The sequence below is a fragment of the Salvelinus sp. IW2-2015 genome, linkage group LG4q.1:29, assembly GCF_002910315.2.
Source record: "Salvelinus sp. IW2-2015 linkage group LG4q.1:29, ASM291031v2, whole genome shotgun sequence".
NCBI lineage: Eukaryota > Metazoa > Chordata > Actinopteri > Salmoniformes > Salmonidae > Salvelinus > Salvelinus sp. IW2-2015.
Genome location: NC_036842.1, coordinates 60461568 through 60484530, shown reverse-complemented (window position 1 = coordinate 60484530; position 22963 = coordinate 60461568). Strand labels below are relative to the sequence as shown.

The window sequence follows — 22963 nt, the reverse complement described above, 5'->3', positions numbered from 1 at the left end:
AGAGACGAGGGGCGAGGAAAGCAGTGCCTCCAAATGAAACGCAGCCTAGCTAGCTATCCCAGAGTGACCTATTTTCTCAGCCCTGAGAAGAATGAGGGATGAAGAGTGGAGAGATGAATAATAGATGGAGAGCAGATAGATGGATGAGGTTACTGGGATGCTGCAGACTGTCTCCAACTCTTTTCCTCACTCCCTTCTTCATTCGCCTTCAACCCCATTAAAAAAAAAAAAATCCTGTAAAAAAAGACAGATCTAAATAACTAAAAATATACTTTTTGGGGGGCCCAGTGCTGCTGACGTGTCGGAGCACATGAAGTGTTATCTTCACAGACTCGTCAGTGGTCCCATGTGAGACTCATTCAGAGCGTATGTCTACTTCAGTGTTAGTTGTATAATATCATACCCTGTTTTCTTGATCTTTTTGGTGTTCTCCTATTTGATAATAGCATATTAGGTGTTTTTAGACTGACTAGGTGCAATAATCATTCATTATCAACCCTTCTCAATGTTGTCGCATTGAAGCTGTTCCGGCCCAGTATTCTGACTCATAACATGCTAATACAGTTTCCAAGATAAGAAGCCAAATAATTCAATTTATAGCCATTTGTTTGTGTGTTTTATGTGAGTAGTTGTGATCATACACCCAGCTGTCAGCTGGACAGATATTTGGTGAGTCCATGACAGGCTGTTACCTCTTTCTCTACCTCCTCTCTACCTCCTCCAATAGATTTAGAGAAATTACCCATCATCCTGTTCTAGTGGTGGGACACAGCTCAACTCCACACAGTGATTTCATTACAGTAATCTGGTGAAATTGGCTTAACTTCCCTTCAGACAGGGAGGCAGTCAGAGACACGACAAGACAGACCGAGAACTGCACTGAGAAAAGGACAATGGTTCTAGAATCTGAGATAGGGGTTACTGGGAGTTGACGGGTACGACAATACTAGCAATACAACTAGGATATGTTCTTATGTACTTGTGCCATTATATACCAGCTAAGCTAAAGAATATAGTTTGTATGTAAGTTGCATCCTGCTGGTTTTGTTGTGTGGTCTTGCTGTCTGATGTAGCAACATGAAGGCCACACACACAAACTAATGTCATTGACATGAAGCCTACAAGCCAAGCTGCAGTTGTGTATTTGGAGTGTACCATTTGAAATCTATTCAGGGGGAAGACTTTTTTTTCTCTGGGTAATGGTAATGCAAGAGCATGGGAAATAAAGAAGAATAGAAAAGGATAGAGGAAGGGTTCACATACAGTATATAGACTGAAACGGCACAGAGAGGGAAGACTGAGGGAAATGAAGGTGTGTCGAGCTTAATACACCATTTTCCTCTGCCTTTCTCTCTCTCTCTCTGCCCTCCCTTTTCATTGTGAAGATGGGTCCCAGGAGACAAACCCCGCCCTCATGTCTGACCACGCCCCTCATATGATGGAGGGGAATACTAAGTCAGGGTTGCCATGGTGACCCACCCTCCAATGCTGCAGTTTAAAGTAGCAGCTTGGTTTACTCCTGTGTCTTTGTTGTACTTTGGTATCTAACATGTTGTTTACCTTAAACAATTTAACAATATGCAGTGTATACCTGCATACACACGCACATTCAATTAATTTTATCTCTGACATCTTCAATACTCTTTTTCATTATGGACAGAAGACCTGAGTAAAATCAGACTTGAAGAAACAGGGAGAGGACAAAGATTCAATAACCACAAACCAGGAGTTTTCTTTCAAACACTTTCATAATTTTCTCCACATAACTCAAAAACGAACAGACCCCCAAAATGTAAAGAAATAAAAGAGAGGAGAAGAAAAGAACTGGGCATGCTTGGGCATGCGATGGGCTCACAGGGCGATGGGTACTTCCAGTCCGAATGGTAGAAAAACCACAGGAGCAGGTAGATCAGCCAGTTGTCACCTATGCACCTCAGTATCATCAACAGCCACTGGAACACTTTTCCATAGTTGTTCTTTGAATCAGTAAACCCTTTCCCATAATATGCCTTAACCCTCTAACGGTATCAGTCCAGTTTCCAACAGTACCTACTAACTCATGTAGTCAAGACTGGGGGAGCAAATGTTGTTGAAAAATAAAACTCCACACATTTGGCCCCAACTTTCATTCCTTCACAGTGGCAGCTCTGTTTAACTTTGCTGGATAGAGAAACGGAGAGGCATAGGAGGAAGAGAAGAGCGAGCACACACAGACTGGATGATCACTTACAGGAGGACCAGGAAAATCAGGGTGGAGTACAAGCCCCTTACAGACATGCTATAAAAACATCTCAGAGTCTTTGAGTTAGTTAGCCAGCTATAAAAAATAAAATAAAAAGCAAAACACTTCTCTTAGTTTGTCTGTTTGTTTTTTCTCTCTTGTTTTCATTGTGTCTAAGATGTGGTCTTTGTCTTGGAGAAGCAGTGGGATGCAGTAGACTAGTAGCCTGTGTCTGGATCTTGTAATGTACTGTAATGTACTGTACTGTAGCGCAAGCCCAGGCTACCCTATGGAAGAGTCTGCTTCACAGAACAGTACTGGACAACATCTGGAAAGGTTCTGCTTGCTCAGGACTAAGAGCAACTTGGCAAAGCCTGTAAAGTACCACTTTTATTTAAATTAAAACATTTTGCAGCCCCCCACCCCCCTCTTATACTGCTTCCAAAACTAGCCCTCTACTGCACATCGTTGCCCTTAGGCAACAGAACATATTTTTGCCACTCAACCTCCCCATATTATGATAATATGTGATGACATGTCTGTAAACAATCCAATGAGGTGCAGAAGTTGGTGTGATGTATCAACTGGGGGAGGGACCTTCTTTCAGGAAGCAGAGCAACCTGAGCACGTAGTGTGACTGAAGTGTACAATACATTTAATTCTTTTGCATGTTTAACTAGAGATTAAAAAATATCTACTTGTGTAGGAACCTGTAAAGAAGCATATTTGATAGGTTTTGAACACACACACACACACACATATATATATATATACATATATATATATATATATATATATATATATATATATATATAAACAAATATAGTTTTCTTTTTGTTGCCTCAGGGCAACGTTGTGCAGTTAGGCTACTTTTCAGGGCAATATCATGCTCAATGAAAGACATGTAATTTGATGGATATGGATATTTTTGCCAAAATATCCACTGACATTCACATGCAATGGACACAGCGACATTCTATGGGCGAAAGGATCCTAATGGAGCAGTTAGGATCACCCTCTGATATTGAGGACAGTGAGCTGGAGGACAGTGACAGCGAGGAAGAATCAGGTTTGAGAGGCAGTGAAATACTAGTTTATGCCCCCAACTTGTATTTCCTTATGAAAAGAGTGGGTTTTTTCTACTATGTTCCTCTTAATAAATGTTCTAAATATATCAGATTTTCCTTGGTGTTTTAGCAACAAAGAAATCTGGGTGGAGGGGGAGAAAAGCCTAAATCTTCCCAAAAAATAGGATGGAATATTAGCAGTAGAGGGCTAGAGGAGACATTTATATTTTTCCCCAAAAAGGTTTATCTATACAAAACTAAAACATACATGAGCATGCATTTTAGATATTTTTTTCAACTTTATAAAACAAGGCAGTAGGCGTTTTTTCAGAAGTCTTGCAAATAGCTCAAAAATATGATTTTTTTCTGTCTTGGTAAATAATTTGTTTTGAAAGCAGCAGTTTTAAACATAACAGTCTCTGAACTTGCACTAGGCCTCTTACAGTGCCTCCAGACCAGGTGTGTGGGGTGAGGTTTGGGTAGAAACCTTTAGACATGATACTGTAGAGAGAGAAAAAGCGAGAGAGAGAGAGACAGAGAAAGAGAGAGCGAGAGAGAGAATTGCTCTGTAGGGGACAGAGGAGCAGATAGATGAGAACTGACAGAATGTTATGCGCTAGTCCTCATATAAAGTTCAACCTGTGCGTTAAAGGCCAGAGAGACATTGAGAAAGTTTTTTGGAATGTCAATATTTTATATGAATATAGCTTATCATCATTCACATACCACTGTATGTGTGGGAGTATTGTACCTGTTGTGTACATGGTATTGTACAATGTGTGTGTGTGTGTGTTTGAGAGTTCTTTCCTTTAGATCATTTGTTCATTTTGTTGTATGTTGACTATAAAGAGAATCTTTCACATTAGAAGCCCTTTCAGACAGACTATTCCTACTCTGGTTGCAGACAGATTAGAGTTGATATACAGTAGTTCTTTGCACATGGCTCAATCTTGGTAACCCAAGTTGCTACATTTGCAACAGGTTTACTAACATAGATAGGTTTTATGGTGCTATAGTTGTTAGAGGCAATTTTGTGTTGGTCATCCCGGTTTTTCAGATTGTAAACATGTCCTGTTGCTAACTAGGATCTGTAGTTGCAAAAGTGTTTTTGTAGCCCTATTTTATTTAATCATATCTATATATATGTTGTTTCATTTTTCATGAAACACCTGCTTGCCATGGACATTCTCTGGTCTATTTGGGGAAGTCTTGGTTAAGATGGCTGGTTGTAGGAATAGGGGAGCATGGTGGGGCATTAAATAAAAGGAGAGTTACATGAAACAAATAAAGGGGGTAACAGGATATGGCGTGATGTCATGAGGGGACTACCGGGAAGTCGGAGGATGGGGGGATGAGAGACTGAATTAATAATTGGGAAGAGTAACAACGTGTCAGGAGGGAGAGAAGGGGGAGGGTTTGGAGGGCAGTGGGTAGGACAGGGGTCCGTTTCCCATCCCTTTAACCTTGTATTACCTGGGTGGACAACACACCTGGGTTTAAATACTACTTGAAATCTTTAAAATACTTTCAGCATTTGCTTTAGCCTGCCTCGACCACCAGGTAGGAAGGGTTTTGCACTTTTCAGACTTTTCTATTGTTTCCATTGCAACAGGCAAGCTCAATCAAGCACAGCTAAAGTATTTTAAATTATGTCAAATAGTTTTTGAACCCAGGTCAGGTGCACACAGCCATAACCAGACTAGATACATTATATCCTGTCTCATTCGACACAAGAAGTGCTCATCTGAGTCTACCATTCCAAACAAACTAAACCAAAAGAACATCAGCAATATTAACAGAGAAAAGGCAAGTAAGGAATAAAAAATGATTTAAATGAATATATCATACGTGAGCAAATAAGTTACAAACCTTTTTTAAACAATGCTTTAAGATGAAAAACAGGTAATGTCAGGGAGAGAAAGAATTTACATATATATATATATTTTTTGCAGATCACTGCTTATCTGAAATCTGGGCATTGGGAACCAGCTTTATCCCCATATTGTTAATCCTCTTACTGTACTCTTTACATAGTGTCAAATGGCCAAGGGCTGTATAGTCATGATAATACTCATAATATGTTATAATAATAGCATAGATAATAATAGGATTTAATAGGCAATCCATTTTTAAATAAAAAAGTGAATAAACAAAATTGCGACTCCAATGTTGAGCAAAATCACCATGACGACCAGAATTGAGCTGGAGCCCTATGGAGGAGGGAGGGAGAGAATAAAATGTGTTAATTCAGACTACACACACACACACACACACACACACACACACACACACACACACACACACACACACAGGGCTCTACCTGTACACACACACAAAAGCAAAGGCACAGCAAATGTGTACTTTATTTAATGTTGGTATTTAGGTTCATTTGAGAGATACTGCCTTTGCATGTACTGTAAATGAGTCTCTCAGTGTTATTGAGAGCCAGCATGTTAAAACAGCAGACTATTAGGGACATCTAACTGATGGGTTTTTGTAACTCTGCCATGGAAAATGTATAGGACTGGAGCACTCATAAAAGGGAAAGAGCATTACAAATGACCTATGTAATTATCAAAGCAATTACTTAAGTTGAATCCATAGTATGACATCTAAAATACTTTAAACTGTAATTCACACGCTCATTGGTAGCCTCTAACAACAGCTATGTTTACTCTACACCATGCAACTGAATGATCATTCCCGAAGGGTATGTATGTTGTGTATAATTGATGCATTTCATATGCCAGTGACCCTGTCTTTATGGTGATGCACTCTCCATGCCAGACATGTTGTGTAGATGGCTCAGTTCACTGATCCCATTTGTCTGCGTGATACGTTGACATTAGCTCCATGTGCCCTGTTGGCGTATCCTCGTGGATATCTATATGTTTAACTGTGCTGCTGGAATAGATTATAGGGGAGAGCTTTGTGCAAAAGTGTTCTACAATGCGATCACTTGCAGAATCTGTGTCTGCTTATGCGTGAATGTATCTGTGTTTCATGTGAACCTGTCTTACACAAGTCAGCTGCATTACTCGCCTCTCTGCGGCTGCAACCCCCCCCCCCCTCCAGTCACCATTACACGCCCACTGATTGGCTACTGCTGAAGCAAGGCATAAGCTGTTTCCTAGCAACAGAGCGTGGGGCAGCCAATGCGGGGATGCTTTGTGGAAGGAGCTACTTTGCCAATCTGCTGTTACTAAGGTGCAGTGGGAGATAGCTAGCTGAGGCTGTGTGGTGCGGTGGAGGGGATGTGGGAGGTTAGAGTGTCCAACCATAGCGTCTGTGTTGTGTAGAGCACCTGCCTATCAGGAGACTACAACAGGTCCCCGGATGCTCCCACTTACTACTGTACATAGCTACTGTATGAGTTCATTCTGTTATTATGTCTGTACATCGCACAGTAATGATACATTCATAGCTCTTCTATCATTGATTACAGTACAATTGTGTCTGAATGCTGTGTAAATGCCGTTAACATCTGCATGCAAGTGATTACTCACGCGTGTGTGATTTTCTGCATGTGTGCACATGACAAGCAAATTATATGACTAAGCGTGGCTATGAATGTGTGGGTGAGAGGAGGCGTCCTTACCGAGTTTGCTTTGAGCTGGGTTAGTTTCTTGTCATCGTCGTGTTCTAGTGCAATGGGTGAGGATTTTTGTGGGGGGGAGAGGGTGAGATCCCTGCGCAGAGGCCGAGCTTCCAACTTGTCCCCCTTGCTTAGACTGTCCAGCTGTTGCATTGAGTCTGGGGCCGGTCCCTCCCTTTCCCTGCCCTCCCGGGTCTTAGAAGGCCGCTGTCTCTGCAGCGTGTGGGAGCGGGCCTCGCCACTGTGACCATGGCGCTCCTCTCCCAACCCATAGGGATTTTGGGAGTTGGAGTCCATGGGCTGCAGCGGTCTCATCTCCATCTCGTAGTTGCTCAGCTTCTCCTCATCCTGCTCCAGCAGCCGCGTGTCACCGCTGTGCGTCCGCTGGGACCTCCACGATGTTGACGGGCAGTCCGACCATCGGTCCCTGGAGGCCTTGTGATTGGACGAGCCATGCTCTCGAGACTTGTGATTGGAGGAGGCGTGCTTATGGCCGTGGCCGTTGGTGCGGCCCCTGGCCTCGTCCTGGACAGAGGGGGTGGTGGAGCGACCGCTGCCCCTGCTGCCCCCCCTGCTGCCCTCTTTAGAAGAGCGTTTGTCCTCGCTCCAGCTGTTGGCCCTTAGGTACTCCCCCCCTCCACGGCCCTCCATCAGCACCTGGATCTCCTGGCCACCACTGCCCCCTCCCCCACCCCCACCGCCACCACTCCCAGCGTCGTCCACAGCACTCTGCCGCAGGAAGCGTGCGTTCTTGGTGCGGTATGGCTTGGAGGTGGTGGGGCTGCAGGGGGGCGAGGAGGGGTGGCTGGCCTCAGGGCTAAGGTCAGGGGTCAGGTTGGGGGGTGTGGTGCCCTTTATGTAGAGTTCAGGACTATCTGGCCCCGTGCCACCGGAGATCACCTCAATGTCGTTCTCACTGGAGTTCTGATGCTTTGGCCTTTGGACCTCTACTCCTGACCAACAGCAAAGAGACACAGGGAGAGAGACACAGGGAGAGAGACACAGGGAGAGAGACACAGAGAGAGAGACACAGAGAGAGAGAGACACAGAGAGAGAGAGACACAGAGAGAGACAGAGAGAGAGAGAGAGAGAGAGAGAGACAGAGAGAGACACACAGAGAGAGACACACAGAGAGAGACACACAGAGAGAGAGAGAGAGAGAGAGAGACACAGGGAGAGAGACAAAGAGTCAGGACAGCATGACACACAACTTTGGGATAGTCACATTTCAAAACATTGGCATAGTTCCATTTCAAAGTGAATGATTTAGAGTTATTTAGCTATTCTCTGTTTTGCATGCATGTAGTCCAACATCTGCTTTATGGGCGAGACCAACTTACCCCATGAATGCCATGAACAACTGTACTGCTAATGTCAACCAGATGATGTCAGTATAATGTTAAGGAAATCAAAGGGACGTGCATCTGGAAGGAACCATTACCCCACACATTGAGTTTAATTAAATGACCTAATTTCCTTTCCAGAGATGCGTGTAGTTGACGTCCCCATTCTATTATGCAATCATGCACACAGCACATAATACCTCTTTAAATTAGACAGACTATTCGTGACCACCCTTGTTCTGTCTGTAGACTAGACTCTGCCTCTTTTCAAGTCAGCAGAACCAAAGTGAGATCGGGAGCTGGTGAAGCATTCTACTCAGTTACTCTAATGACCTCTCTCTTTCTCTGCATTGCCTACCTTACCTTGTTGTCTCCTAGACATCTGCACCCAGACAGTCACAGCACTTACACAATCTTTATCTTCTGCAACACATCACAGTACACTCATAGAAGAAAAGAACCCTTTTGGGGTTCAAAACGATTGCCACTGTGGTTGAACCTTTTAAATTCAAAAAGGTTCCTTGAGGAACCCCTCTGAAAAGGTTCTTAGAGGAACCCCTCTGAAAAGGTTCTTAGAGGAACCCCTCTGAAAAGGTTCTTAGAGGAACCCCTCTGAAAAGTTTCAAACATGAACATCAAACATGAGCGCCACCTCTGGATGAGCATTTTCTTGTTTGCTTATGGCCATATACACCTCGTTGAGTGCCGTCTTAGTGCCAGCATCGGTTTGTGGTGGTAAATAGACAGCTATGAAAAATATAGATGAAAACTCTCAGGCGAGACTTCCTTAATATTAGATTTTGTGCACCTGCTGTTATTGACAAATAGACACAGACCGCCACCCCTTGTCTTACCGGAGGCAGCTGTTCTATCTTGCCGATGGACAGAAAACCCAGCCAGCTGTATGTTATCCATGTCGTCATTCAGCCACGACTCGGTGAAACATAAGATGATATTACAGTTTTTAATGTCCCATTGGTAGGTTAGTCTTGATCGGAGCTCATCCRWTTTAATATCCAATGATTGCACGTTGGCTAATAAGACTGATGGTAGAGGCGGGTTACTCACTCGCAATCGGATCCTTACAAGGCACCCCGACCTACGTCCCCGATATCTCTGTATCTTCTTCATGCGAATTACAGGGATTTAGGCCTTGTCAGGTGTCTGAAATAAAACCTTTGCGTCTGACTCGTTAAAGAAAAAATCTTTGTCCAGTATGAGGTGAGTAATCGCTGTCCTGATATCCAGAAGCTCTTCTCGGTCATAAGAGACGGTAGCAGAAACATTATGCACAAATTAAGTTTCAAATAACGCGAAAAAACACATAAAACAGCAGCCATCTCCTCCGCCGCCATCTTTAAGCATGTCTCTTGGCTCTCTGTCACCGGAAGAGCCCCTCAATCTTCGCTCCTGGCACTCCCCTGAGGTAGTGGCAACGAGGAAAGTGATGACGACACACTCCTCACTCACAGGCTGGGGCGTAGGTCACGAGGGGAAGCCAATAAATGGAGTGTGGAACAACTCTGCATTGTTCACATAAATTACCTTGAATTGCTGACAGTGTTTCTCTCTCTGACACAGTTTTGACCCTCCCTTCAGAATTGTCACGTCTTGATCAGAACGGCATTTGCTCCCGTCACTTACACAGACTATACGTCAGGATTATTCTGTGGCGCAGAGTACACCTACTGTCACTTTTTGCCACTCACCCTGTCTCCGACAGACGTGCGTGATTGGTTCTTCGAGCTTCTGAGATTCTGGTGAATCCCTCTTGTGAGATATCTCCCTCATAATATCAGTGAACCGGGGTTATGCAGTATAGTAACCTTACGTTTCATTCGCCCATAGCAGCTTGTTGAAATGAACAATTTTTCAAAGAGCGGTTAGGACAATCTGCTGCCATGGCTCTGAGGATAAACCCAGCCTTATAGGGAATCTGTGACTGTGATTCTTTATAATGTCATGACATTAAAAACAGCTATCAAGGTATCGTCAGGTACGTGGACAAAAAAAACATGCTCGGGACAGTATATGTCAGGAAGTGTGTGTGTGTGTTTGTGTGTGTGTTTGTGTGTGTGTGTGTCAGTCAGCCTGCCTTGCGTGGGCTTGTTGGAAAGGTCATTGTTGACCTCCCTCCAGCTTCCTGTTGCTGCCTCCATCACTCATGGCCTGCACTGCACTGTGGGTAACCGGTCCCATTGGGCACGAGCACATACTCTACAGCAACCACACGCCTGACACTGACACCTGATTTACTTTGTCATTCTCTCCTATCTATCTCCATTAGTTACATGTTCCTCTCTATTAGTTACATGTTCCTCTCTCCATTAGTTACATGTTCCTCTCCATTAGTTACATGTTCCTCTCTCCATTAGTTACATGTTCCTCCTCCATTAGTTTACATGTTCCTCTCCATTAGTTACATGTCTTCTCTTCCATTAGTTACATGTTCCTCTCTCCATTAGTACAATGTTCCTCTCTCATTAGTTACATGTTCCTCTCTCATTAGTTACATGGTTCCTCTCTCCATTAGTTACATGTTCCTCTCTCCATTAGTTACATGTTCCTCTCTCCATTGTTACATGTTCCTCTCTCATTAGTTACATGGTCCTCTCTCCATTAGTTACATGTTCCTCTCCATTAGTTACATGCGCTCTCTATTAGTTACATGTTCCTCTTTCCATTAGTTACATGTCCTCTCTCCATTAGTTACATGTTCCTCTCTCATTAGTTACATGTTCCTCTCCATTAGTTACATGTTCCTCTCTCCTTAGTTACATGTTCCTCTCTCCATTAGTTACATGTTCCCCTCTCCATTAGTTACATGTTCCTCTCCATTAGTTACATGTTCCTCTCTCCATTAGTTACATGTTCCTCTTCCATTAGTTACATGTTCCTCTCTCCATTAGTTACATGTTCCTCTCTCCATTAGTTACATGTTGCTCTCTCCATTAGTTACATGTTCCTCTCTCCATTAGTTACATGTTCCTTCTCCATTAGTAAATGTTTCTCTCCATTAGTTACATGTTCCTCTCTATTAATTACATGGTCCTCTCTCCATTAGTTACATGTTCCTCTCTCCATTAGTTACATGTTCCTCTCCATTAGTTACATGTTCTCTCTCCATTAGTTACATGTTCCTCTCTCCATTAGTTACATGTTCCTCTCTCCATTGTTACATGTTCCTCTCTCCATTAGTTACATGTTCCTCTCTCCATTAGTTACATGTTCCTCTCTCCATTAGTTACATGTTCCTCTCCATTAGTTACATGCGCCTCTCTCATTAATTACATGTTCCTCTTTCCATTAGTTACATGTTCCTCTCTCCATTAGTTACATGTTCCTCTCTCCATTAGTTACATGTTCCTCTCCATTAGTTACATGTTCCTCTCTCCATTAGTTACATGTTCCTCTCTCCATTAGTTACATGTTCCCCTCTCCATTAGTTACATGTTCCTCTCTCCATTAGTTACATGTTCCTCTCCATTAGTTACATGTTCCTCTCTCCATTAGTTACATGTTCCTCTCTCATTAGTTACATGTTGCTCTCTCCATTAGTTACATGTCCCTCTCTCCATTAGTTACATGTTCCTCTCTCCATTAGTTACATGTTCCTCTCTCCATTAGTTACATGTTCCTCTCTCCATTAGTAACATGTTCCTCTCTCATTAGTTACATGTTCCTCTCTCCATTAGTTACATGTTCCTCTCTCCATTAGTAACATGTTCCTCTCTCCATTAGTAACTGTTCCTCTCCATTAGTTACATGTTTCTTCCTCCATTAGTTACATGTTCCTCTCCATTAGTTACATGTTCCTCTTTCCATTAGTTACATGTTCCCCTCTCCATTAGTTACATGTTCCTCTCTCCATTAGTTACATGTTCCTCTCTCCATTAGTTACATGTTCCTCTCCATTAGTTACATGTTCCTCTCTCCATTAGTTACATGTTCCCTCTCTCCATATTAGTAACATGTTCCTCTCTCATTAGTTTACATGTCCTCTCTCCCTTAGCTAACATGTTCCTCTCTCCATTAGTTACATGTTCCTCTCTCCATTAGTTACATGTTCCTCTCTCCATTAGTTACATGTTCCTCTCCATTAGTTACATGTGCCTCTCTCCATTAGTTACATGTTCCTCTCTCCATTAGTTACATGTTCAGGAGACATATGTGACAATGAGGTGGTTGCCTCCCTTTGATACAGTATTTTCTCTCAGCATTTCGAGTTGATAACATAAAGTGACACACTGTAAGTGTCAAATAGACTAATAGCATTAGTGCATTGGCATTTGTGGTTATAAAAAGACGACTGTATGTCTTCAAAACTGGTGCTTCTGGTGTATTGTATTGATGGTTGCCATGGGGATGGTGATCACGGCAGTGAGTGGTGGCACACTCACCGTTTTCGCGGTGCTGGAAGGAGGGGGAGAACCCTTTGGCGGTGACCCTGGCGAGGCGACACTCCTCCTGGGCCTTCTGGCTGGCTCCAATGGCCGCATCTGCCTTCCCCCGTGCATGGGCCGTCCTGGGGGGGAGGGGGGTAATAATAATATTAATAAAAAATCAAAATAAATTCCAGACAGCAACTAAACGGGGCATGTTGATATGACTGACTGTGATTGTACTGTAAGTGCATTGGAAAGTACAGCTTTTTTGTTGAGCTTAAAATATAATAGATGGCCAATTTCCCTTTTCCTAAGAGCCACTCTGAGGCCCTCTAAGTAGTAAGAGGCTGGCCAGCTGGGATAGCCTAATAAATAATGCACCTGCAGAAACAATGAGTCCACCCTGTATCCCAGCCATAATCACTGTCTCCTCTGTTTTCATCTGGCTGCTCTCTCATTGATCTCTGTCATATTCTTTACCTACCTTCAATCCTACGTTAGCCTCAGATTCCTCTCTGCAGTCTGGTGAGGTAGCCTACTGACTGTACAGTACATATGATGACAGACAGACAGCCCCAGGCTTTCATCTTTCTCTGTCATGCTACTGTGGTCTTATAAAAGAATAGAGGCCTGTTGATAATGTGCACTTAACAATCCCTTCAAATGGATAGTTCTGTTTAAGCTCGCATGACATAATGCAGACAAAGTCGTTTTGCTTTTACCACTCTTCCTAGTCTCTCTCTCTTTGTGTCTCTCTCTCTGTCTCTCTCTCTGTCTCTCTGTCTCTCTCTCTGTCTCTCTCTCTTTGTGTCTCTCTCTCTGTCTCTGTCTCTCTCTCTCCACACCCTCTATTCAGTCTCGTTCCTTTTCTATTTCCCTCTCCTCCTTGTTTGTGCAGGAACTGTCTTGGTGCAGTATTGCATGTCGATGGTTATTGATTTTTTTTTGCCTCTCTGTTTCTTTTTGCTTCTGGCTCTCTTCACCCTGGCAATAGAGCCATGCTGGACATATCAGAGAACTCGCAGCACTGTGTGTGTATGTATGTGTGTGTGTGTGTGTGTGAGCGAGAGAGATATTGTATGAGTTATAACGTGACTAATAGTCTGTACATTTTTCTGTTTATTAGGTTTAGTTAGCCATGTGTCGAAAGTGTTGGCTGGCTTGGTGTGTTAGGTAGGGACACATTAGTGGGTGTTGGAGAGGGGTGTGGTCAGGATGGGGGTGAGGAGGCAGCTGAGGTGAGATAGAGCTCCATTTCCTGCTCTACACTGGGAACTAGCCCTCTCCTGGACCGTTGTCCTAGCAACTGCAGGAACGAAATATTGAGAGAAAGGGAGAGAGAGCGAAAGAGAGCGAAAGAGAGAGAATGAGAGAGAAAGGGAAGGGAGGCAGCGCGAGGGAGGATAGGAATCTTCCATTCAGTGTTACTGTGCCCCAGAGCACTGCATGAGTTCATTTAGAGTTTCATGATTCAGACATAATGCAGTGATCATCGCTCTCTCAATTCAATTTCAATGTCAGTGTAAGGGCTTTATTGGCATGGGAAACGTATGTTTAGAAATAGATAATAAACAAAAGTGAAATAAACAATACAAATTAACAGTAAACATTACACTTAGAAATGTTCCAAAAGTATAAAGACATTTCAAATGTCATATTATGTATATATACAGTGTTGTAATGATGTGAAAATAGTTAAAGTACGAAAGGGAAAATAAATAAATATAAATTGTATTTACAGTGGTATTTGTTCTTCACTGGTTGCCCTTTTCTTGTGGCAACAGGTCACACATCTTGCTGCTGTGATGTCACACTGTGGTATTTCACCCAACAGATATGGGAGTTTATCAAAATTGGATTTGTTTTCAAATTCTTTGTGGGTCTGTGTAATCAGAAGGAAATATGTGTCTCTAATATGGTCATACATTTGGCAGGAGGTTTCCACCTAATTTTGTGGGCAGTGTGCACATAGCCTGTCTAGTCTTGAGAGCCAGGTCTGCCTTCGGTGGCCTTTCTCAATAGGAAGGCTATGCTCACTGCGTCTGTAAGATTTCCTTAATTTTGGGTCAGTCAAAGTGGTCAGGTAACCTGCCACTGTGTACTCTCTGTTTAGGGCCAAATAGCATTCTAGTTTGCTCTGTTTTGTGGTAAATTCTTTCCAATGTGTCAAGTAATTATCTTTTTGATTTGGTTGGGTCTAATTGGGTTGCTGTCCTGTGTTTGTGAACACAAACAGAATTCAAATAAAAATTCTGAAATTCGAATTCAGATTGCTTTATTGGCATGAAATACAATTTGTAGATATTGCCAAAGCAGTATAGTGGTACAGTATTTCAGTAAATACAGTACAATGCAATGAGGTTACAGTTAATTTCACTAGTAATAATAATAATAATAATAGTACATATAATCATGTATACAGGTACAACACTACTGCTGTTGTATTGTGTAATCGTCGTTCGATACATTTAATTAAAGAAAACTACGATTATAAAAAGAAAAAGAAAGAATGGCTAATAAATAACAAAATGTACACGGATGATGGTTACATTATGTATTACTTGTAAGTTATATACAATGTACATACTTTAGGGAATTAATGGTCATGGGATGTCCCTCAGGCTAGGGCAATCATATTCATACCTGGCAGTAATATTTGCGGTTTCTCCTTCACCCAGAATAATTCCCAGCTTTATGTCATTAGTAAATGCACAAAAGCTGGGAATTGATAGAGATTCTCTCTCTCTCTCTCTCTCTCTCTCTCTCTCTCTCTCTCTCTCTCTCTCTCTCTCTCTCTCTCTCTCTCTCTCTCTCTCTATGTAGGGATGGCGTGTAAGGCAAATATGGATCTGATCCATATTTACTGTGGTACTGGGTTGAGGTGTACAGATTTTCTGTCTATTTACAGGTAATTCGGAAAGTATTCAGACCCCTTTACTTTTTCCACATTCCACATTGTCGAATTGCTGCATAGAAACCACTACGAAAGGACACCAATAAGAAGAAGAGACTTGCTTGGGCCAAGAAACATGAGCAATGAACATTAAACCGGTGGAAATCTGTCCTTTGGTCTGATGAGTCCAAATGTGAGATTTTTGGTTCCAACCCCTGTGCCTTTGTGAGACGCAGAGTAGTGTGTGGTTCCCACCGTGAAGCATGGAGGAGGAGGTGTGATGGTGTGGGGGTGCTTTGCTGGTTACACTGTCAGTGATTTATTTAGAATTCATGGCACACTTAACCAGCATGCCTACCACAACATTCTGCAGCGATAAGCCATCCCATCTGGTTTGCGCTTAGTGGGACTATCATTTGTTTTTCAACAAGACAATGAACCAACACACCTCCAGGCTGTGTAAGGGCTATTTGACCAAGAAGGAGAGTGATGGAGTGCTGCATCAGATGACCTGGCCTCCACAATCACCTGACCTCAACCCAATTGAGATGGTTTGAGATGAGTTGGACCGCAGAGTGAAGGAAAAGCAGCCAACAAATTCTCAGCATATGTGGGAACTGCTTCAAGAATGTTGGAAAAGCATTCCAGTTGAAGCTGGTTGAGAGAATGCTAAGAGTGTGAAAAGCTGTCATCAAGGCAAAGGGTGGCTACTTTGAAGAATCAAAAATATTGTCACGTCTACTCCCGCTCCTCCCCTCCAGCGTTCGACATCACCGGTTTACTAACCACTGGCCCTGGCAACCATCATTACGCGTACCTGTGTCACATCATGAGACACACCTGGACTCCATCACTTCACTGATTACCTCCCCTATATCTGTCACTTCCTTAGTTCCATTCTACAGGACGTATTGACTATGTGTTTCATGTCTATACGCTACTCGTGGTTCTTGTATCGTTCTATGTTCCGTTTATTATTTAACTGCACTTGCTTTCCAACTCCCAGCGTATACGTTACAAATATAAAGTATATTTTGATTTGTTTAACACTTTTTTGGATACTACATGATTCCATATGTGTTATTTCATACTGTTGATGTCTTTACTATTATTCTACAATGTTAAAATAGTCTAAATAAAGCAAAACCCTTGAATGAATAGGTGTGTCCAAACTTTTGACTGGTACTCTACATGGTAATTATGACCACTTCCAGAGGACGACCTCCAACCAATCAAAGCTTATGCAGTATGAACTAACATGTTGTCCATCCAATCATAGGATTAGGATCAGAGAAGGAACCTAGTACGTTGTATTGGGGTTGTGCCACAAATCATTATGGGGGGGTTCTATGTGTTGAGAAGCTTGGTGAGTTGGGAAAATTATTGGATAGAGATTGAAAAGTGATAGTTGAGCATTTTGGGGATATTATTCAATTCATATTCGTTTCTTAAAATTACAGGAGACGGTGGAGGTAGATTATAAATAGTTTTCTTGGTTTTAGAACTTTATTTTTGTGTCCAGTAAGTCCAATTTATTTAAATTTGCCTTGCTAACTTCAGTAGCTACCAGCTCGAGTGTGCAGTTTTCACCACCAACACTACTACAAATGTTGTTGACTTTTTGTTGAAGAACCCCTTTCATTCTCAGGGGTACACAGAAAAGGTGTGAATTAAAACCGAGGGTCGACCTCTGTGTAACCATGTGCGCTGAGAGTCGGGAAGCAAGTTCAGCGAGTGAGTGTTTTAATAAATAAATGCATCTAAATACAAAACAAGAACCACAAACAACGCACAGACATGACACTGGAACAGAAACAGCAACAATGACGACTGGGGAAGAAACCAAAGGGAGTGACATATAAAGGGCAGGTAATCAGGGAGGTGATGGAGTCCAGGTGAGTGTCATTATGCGCGTACCGCTGGTGACAGGTGTGTGCCCTGATGAGCAGCCTGGTGACCTAGAGGCCAGAGAGGGACACGTGACTCTGCCTGAGATTAGTTTCATGAAGAGGGATGAAAAGGTGAGGGCATTTAATACCAATTGGTATCAGATGTATAGCTGGTTTCATCAAGCCGCCTGTATCGCTGGCCTTCCCTGCTTTCTGGAAAGTCTGAGCCTTGGGTGAAAGATTGGTACAGTGACCTGAAGAACATAGATCGTTCAGCTAATCGGCAAAACAAAAGCAGGGAGCATATAAATGCCCACATCAGATTCAAGCTTCTGGGAAGCAGCCGCATCGATCATGACGAAGGTCTGAGTATTCAAACTGCGCAACACAACGAGAAAGTAAGAAGAAACAGGGATGATGTTCTCAAGCAGCTTATCAACACCACTGCGTTTTTGGGAATGCAAGAATTGGCTTTTAGAGGAAATGACGAGAGGGAAAGTTCTGCTAACAAGGGCAACTACAAGGAGCTTGCAGTGGTAATCACAGATCACGATGCTTTACTTGCTGAACATAATGGAACTTTCTACTGTCTTTTCTGGGATGTCGAAATCAATTCAGAATGATTTAATGGCTTCCATCGCATCATCCATTAAAAGTTAGATTAAAGACAGAGGTTGACGCAGCGCATTTCTTTTCTGAATACTTTCCGAATGCACTGTATATCCCACCGAGTCGCAGCAGTAAGAACACCACTTCTGATTTCACAGAGACACTAATCGTTCCATGACATCAGACACACAAAGGCCTTCCTGCCTACACTCTGTTAATACAACATCTTCGCACGCACGCACGCACACACACACACACACACACACGTATGCATACACACACTCAAATAAGTTATTCCACCCCTCTATGACTCTGACACTAATTCGTGCACACTGTCTCTATACTTCTTGAACCCTCTTTCTCATGCAAACACAGACACGATTTCTCACGCAAACTGCACTCACCTTGTAACACCTCTTCTCTAGCACACGTTCAGAGAAATAACTTCCTCTCACACCTTTATCTATCTAACACATGTATTCACACTGAATATACACTAAGTGTACAAAACATTAAGAACACCTTCCCCATGCTGACTCCAATGCTTCCCACAGTTGTGTCAAGTTGGCTGGATGTCCTTTGGGTGGTGGACCATTCTTGATACACCCGGGAAACTGTTGAGCGTGAAAAACCCACAGCGTTGCGGTTCTTGACACAAACCGGTGCGCCTGGCTAGGGCAGTGGTGGCTCATGAGATTTTGTCAGACAGTGATTGTCAAGCAAATAACTGCCGGTCTCACGGTAATTTACCATTAATTAACATAAACACATTTAGCATCTCCTGGCTTCCCTGCACAGCCTACAAGCCACTGATGCAGACCTTTGGAACATCTACATTTTAAAAAGTCTAATAAATCCATTTAATATAGCCTACACCTTCACAATAAATCCATTATTTATTTTAGACAGGTCTAAAGAAACATGATATGAAGAAAATGTAATCTATTTCAGAAGAACAGAATAGCATAATCTGAGTTTAGGCCCTGATCTGACTATGCTATATGGCTGTGGGCTACACTAGTTCATTTAGCAGACAAGATTTGCTTAGAATTCCGTGGCATTATTTTATATTATTTTATAGTATGAAGAATAGAATTGAACATGGCTGAATAAAATAGAAAGGATTTTTTCTCCAAACGATTTGAGGAAGTGCGCACATGCGGCTATTCTGTGTTGAGCAGTTAACTGTAACGGTTTTCTTCCAGGGGTGAAGGAGAGGACCAAAGTGCAGCGCGGCTAGTGTTAAACATGTTTAATAAAGAACAAGTGAAACACTACAAACAACAATACAAAATAACAAATGTGCAAAAACCGAGACAGACCTATCTGGTGCAGACAATCACAGAGACAGGAAACAAACACCCACAAAATCCCAACACAAAACAAGCCTCCTATATATGATTCTCAATCAGGGACAACGATTACCATCTGCCTCTGATTGAGAACCATATTAGGCTGGACATAGAAACAGACAAACTAGACACACAACATAGAATTCCCACCCAGCTCACGTCCTGACCAACACTAAACAAGCAAAACACATAATAACTCTGGTCAGGACGTTACAGTACCCCCCTCCTGAGGTGCGGACTCCGAACGCACCCCTACAACTCAAGAGGAGGGTCTGGGTGGGCATCTGTCCGCGGTGGCGGCTCCGGCGGTGGACGAGGACACCACTCCACCACTCTCTTTGTCCCCCTCCTTAGCGTCCTTTGAGTGGCGACCCTCGCCCACGACCTTAGCCTAAGAATCCTCCCCAAGGCCCCCACATGATTTTGGAGGTAGCTCAGGACAGAGAGGTAGCTCAGGACAGAGAGGGTAGCTCAGGACAGAGAAAGGTAGCTCAGGACAGAGAGGTGCTCAGGCAGAAGGAGTCAGGACAGAGAGGTAGCTCAGACAGAGAGGTAGCTCAGGACAGAGAGGCAGCTCAGGACAGAGAGGCAGCTCCGGACTGAGTGGCAGCTCCGGACTGAGTGGCAGCTCCGGACTGAGTGGCAGCTCCGGACTGGTGGCAGCTCCGGCTGAGTGGCAGCTCGGACTGAGTGGCAGCTCCGGACTGAGTGGCAACTCCGGACTGAGTGGCAACTCCGGACTGAGTGGCAGCTCATGACTGTAGGGCAGCTCATGACTGTAGGGCAGCTCATGACTGTAGGGCAGCTCATGACTGTAGGGCAGCTCATGACTGTAGGGCAGCTCATGATGTAGGCAGCTCATGATGTAGGGCAGCTCATGACTGGCTGACGGCTCTGGACGCTCATGTCTGGCTGACGGCTCCGGCAGATCCTGTCTGGTTGGCGGCTCTGGCAGATCCTGTCTGGTTGGCGGCTCTGGCAGATCCTGTCTGGTTGGCGGCCCTGGCAGATCTGACTGACGAATGGCTCTAGCGGCTCCTGACTGACGAACGGCTCTGACGGCTCGGGACAGACGGGCGGCCTCTAACGGCTCGGGACAGACGGATGGCTCTAACGGCGCTGGGGAGACGGATGGCTCTAGATGGCGCTGGGGAGACGGATGGCTAGATGGCGCTGGGGAGACGGATGGCTCAGATGGCGCTGGGGAGACGGATGGGCTCAGATGGCGCTGGGGAGACGGATGGCTCAGATGGCGCTGGGGAGAGGATGGCTCCGATGCGCTTGGCAGACGGCCAGCTCAGACGGCGTTGGGCAGACGGACAGTTCAGGCGCCGCTGGGCAGACGGGCAGTTCAGGCGCCGCTGGGCAGACGGGCAGTTCAGGCGCCGCTGGGCAGACGGCAGACTCTGGCCGGCTGAGACGCACTATAGGCCTGATGCGTGGTGCCGGAACTGGAGGTACCGGGGCTGAGGGCACGCACCTCAGGGCGAGTGCGGGGAGCAGGAACAGGGCACACTGGACTCTCGAGGCGCACTATAGGCTGGTGCGTGGTACCGGAACTGGAGGTACCGGGCTGAGGGCACGCACCTCAGGGCGAGTGCGGGGAGAAGGAACAGTGCGTACAGGGCTCTGGAGACGCACAGGAGGCTTGGTGCGTGGTGCCGGAACTGGAGGCACTGGGCTGGAGACCACGCACATAGGGAGAGTGCGTGGAGGAGGAACAGGGCTTCTGGAGATGCACTGGAAGCCTGGTGCGTGTTGTAGGCACTGGTGGTACTGGGCTGGGGCGGGAAGGTGGCGCCGGGATATACCGGACCGTGAGGAGGACACGCGCTCTTGAGCACCGAGCCTCCCCAACCTTACCAGGTTGAATGGTCCGTAGCCCTGCCAGTGCGGCGAGGTGGAATAGCCCGCACTGGGCTATGCAGGCGAACCGGGGACACCACCTGTAAGGCTGGTGCCTGTACGCCGGCGCCGAGGAGACGTACTGGAGGCCAGATATGTTGGGCCGGCTTCATGGCACCCGGCTCGATGCCAACCTAGCCCTACCAGTGCGGCAAGGTGGAATAGCCCGCACTGGGCTAAGCACGCGTACTGGGACACCGTGCGCTCCACGCATAACACGGTGTCTGACCAGTACGACGCCCTCTCACTCCACGGTAAGCCCGGGGAGTTGGCTCAGGTATCCAACCCGGCTTCGCACACTCCCCTTTATCCCCCCCCCCCACAAGAATTTTTGGGTGAGCCTCTCGGGCTTCCGTGCTAGTCGCGCTACCTCATACCTCGGTTCCTCTCTCCGGTTGCCTCTGCTCTCCTCGCTGCTCCAGCTGTTCCTGGGAGGCGATCCTTTCCAGCCAGGATCTCCTCCATGTGTAGCAACCCTTGCCGTTTAAGACATCTTCCATGTCCATTCCTCTGTCTGTCTCTGCTGCTGTCGCTGCCCGTTGCCACGCTGCTTGGTCCGGGTTTGGTGGGTGTTTCTGTAACGTTTTTCTTCCAGGGATGAAGGAGAGGACCAAGTGCAGCGCGGCTAGTGTTAAACATGTTTAATAAAGAACAAGTGAAACACTACAAACAACAATACAAAATAACAAATGTGCAAAAACCGAGACAGACCATCTGGTGCAGACAATCACAGAGACAGGAACAAAACACCCACAAAATCCAACACAAAACAAGCCTCCTTATATGATTCTCAATCAGGGACAACGATTACCATCTGCCTCTGATTGAGAACATATTAGGCTGGACATAGAAACAGACAAACTAGATCACACAACATAGAATTCCCACCCAGCTCACGTCCTGACCAACACTAAACAAGCAAAACACATAAKAACTCTGGTCAGGACGTTACATTAACAAAGAAACAGGAATTCCTATGCTTAATTTAGTTATTTATGTAAGTTGTGATATAAATGTTGGGCTATATGTTTAGATTTTCAATACATTCTAAGTTCGCATGATGTGACTCAGATTTGAAAAAAGTCACATGAAAGGCATGAGCTCTGCTTTGTTTTTTTTGCGCAGGCTGTACACACTTCATCAGTCTCTTATTCACAATTTGACAAGAACTTGATAATGCCTTGAATTTCCCGGCTGCATGCCGAAGCACCTCTCACTCACATGGCTTTCTGTCACATGATCGGGTCTTTCTCACAGGCTACAAGTGAAGACAGACACATTGGGGATGCAACTGTGCGCGTCCTTATCCAATTCCGAGGCGCATATTGAAGATATTGGAAGAACTGTCCACATTTACTTTTCATCAGCCAACAAGATGGGCTCTCATTAAGTGTTTTATTAGATTTTGGATTACACTTGCATTGATGTCTGTAACGACCGTCATATTCGTTCTCCTCCGACGAGGAGGAGCATGGGTCGGACCAACACGCAGCGAGGTATGTAGACATAAATTATTTATTTAATGAAGACGAACACGAAAAACACTTGCATAAACTACAAAACAACAAACGACGTTAAACAGACCTGAACTTGTGAACATAAAAAACAATGAACGCACGAACAGGAAAGAACGAACGAACGAAATGAATGAATGAATGAATGAACGAACGAGACAGTACCGTGTGGTGCAATAAACACAGACAC

The 22963-nt window shown here is 44.5% G+C and overlaps 1 protein-coding gene across 2 annotated transcripts in view; it reads right to left on the bottom strand.

The window, feature by feature from the left end:
* Nucleotides 1–4694: 4694 nt before the first annotated feature.
* The window catches only part of jph3b (junctophilin 3b), a 48176-nt gene continuing 29907 nt past the window's right edge, over nt 4695–22963 (bottom strand). Inside the window, exons 3-5 of one of the 2 annotated variants that reach the window (XM_023985227.2) lie at nt 12627–12751; nt 6887–7836; nt 4695–5498 (exon numbers count right to left, since the gene is read on the bottom strand). In XM_023985227.2, the coding sequence (XP_023840995.1) occupies nt 5418–5498; nt 6887–7836; nt 12627–12751 (1156 nt within the window). In that variant the 3' untranslated portion in view covers nt 4695–5417. The remainder of the gene's footprint in view (nt 5499–6886; nt 7837–12626; nt 12752–22963) is intronic. The other variant, XM_023985228.2, reaches the window with a different exon arrangement.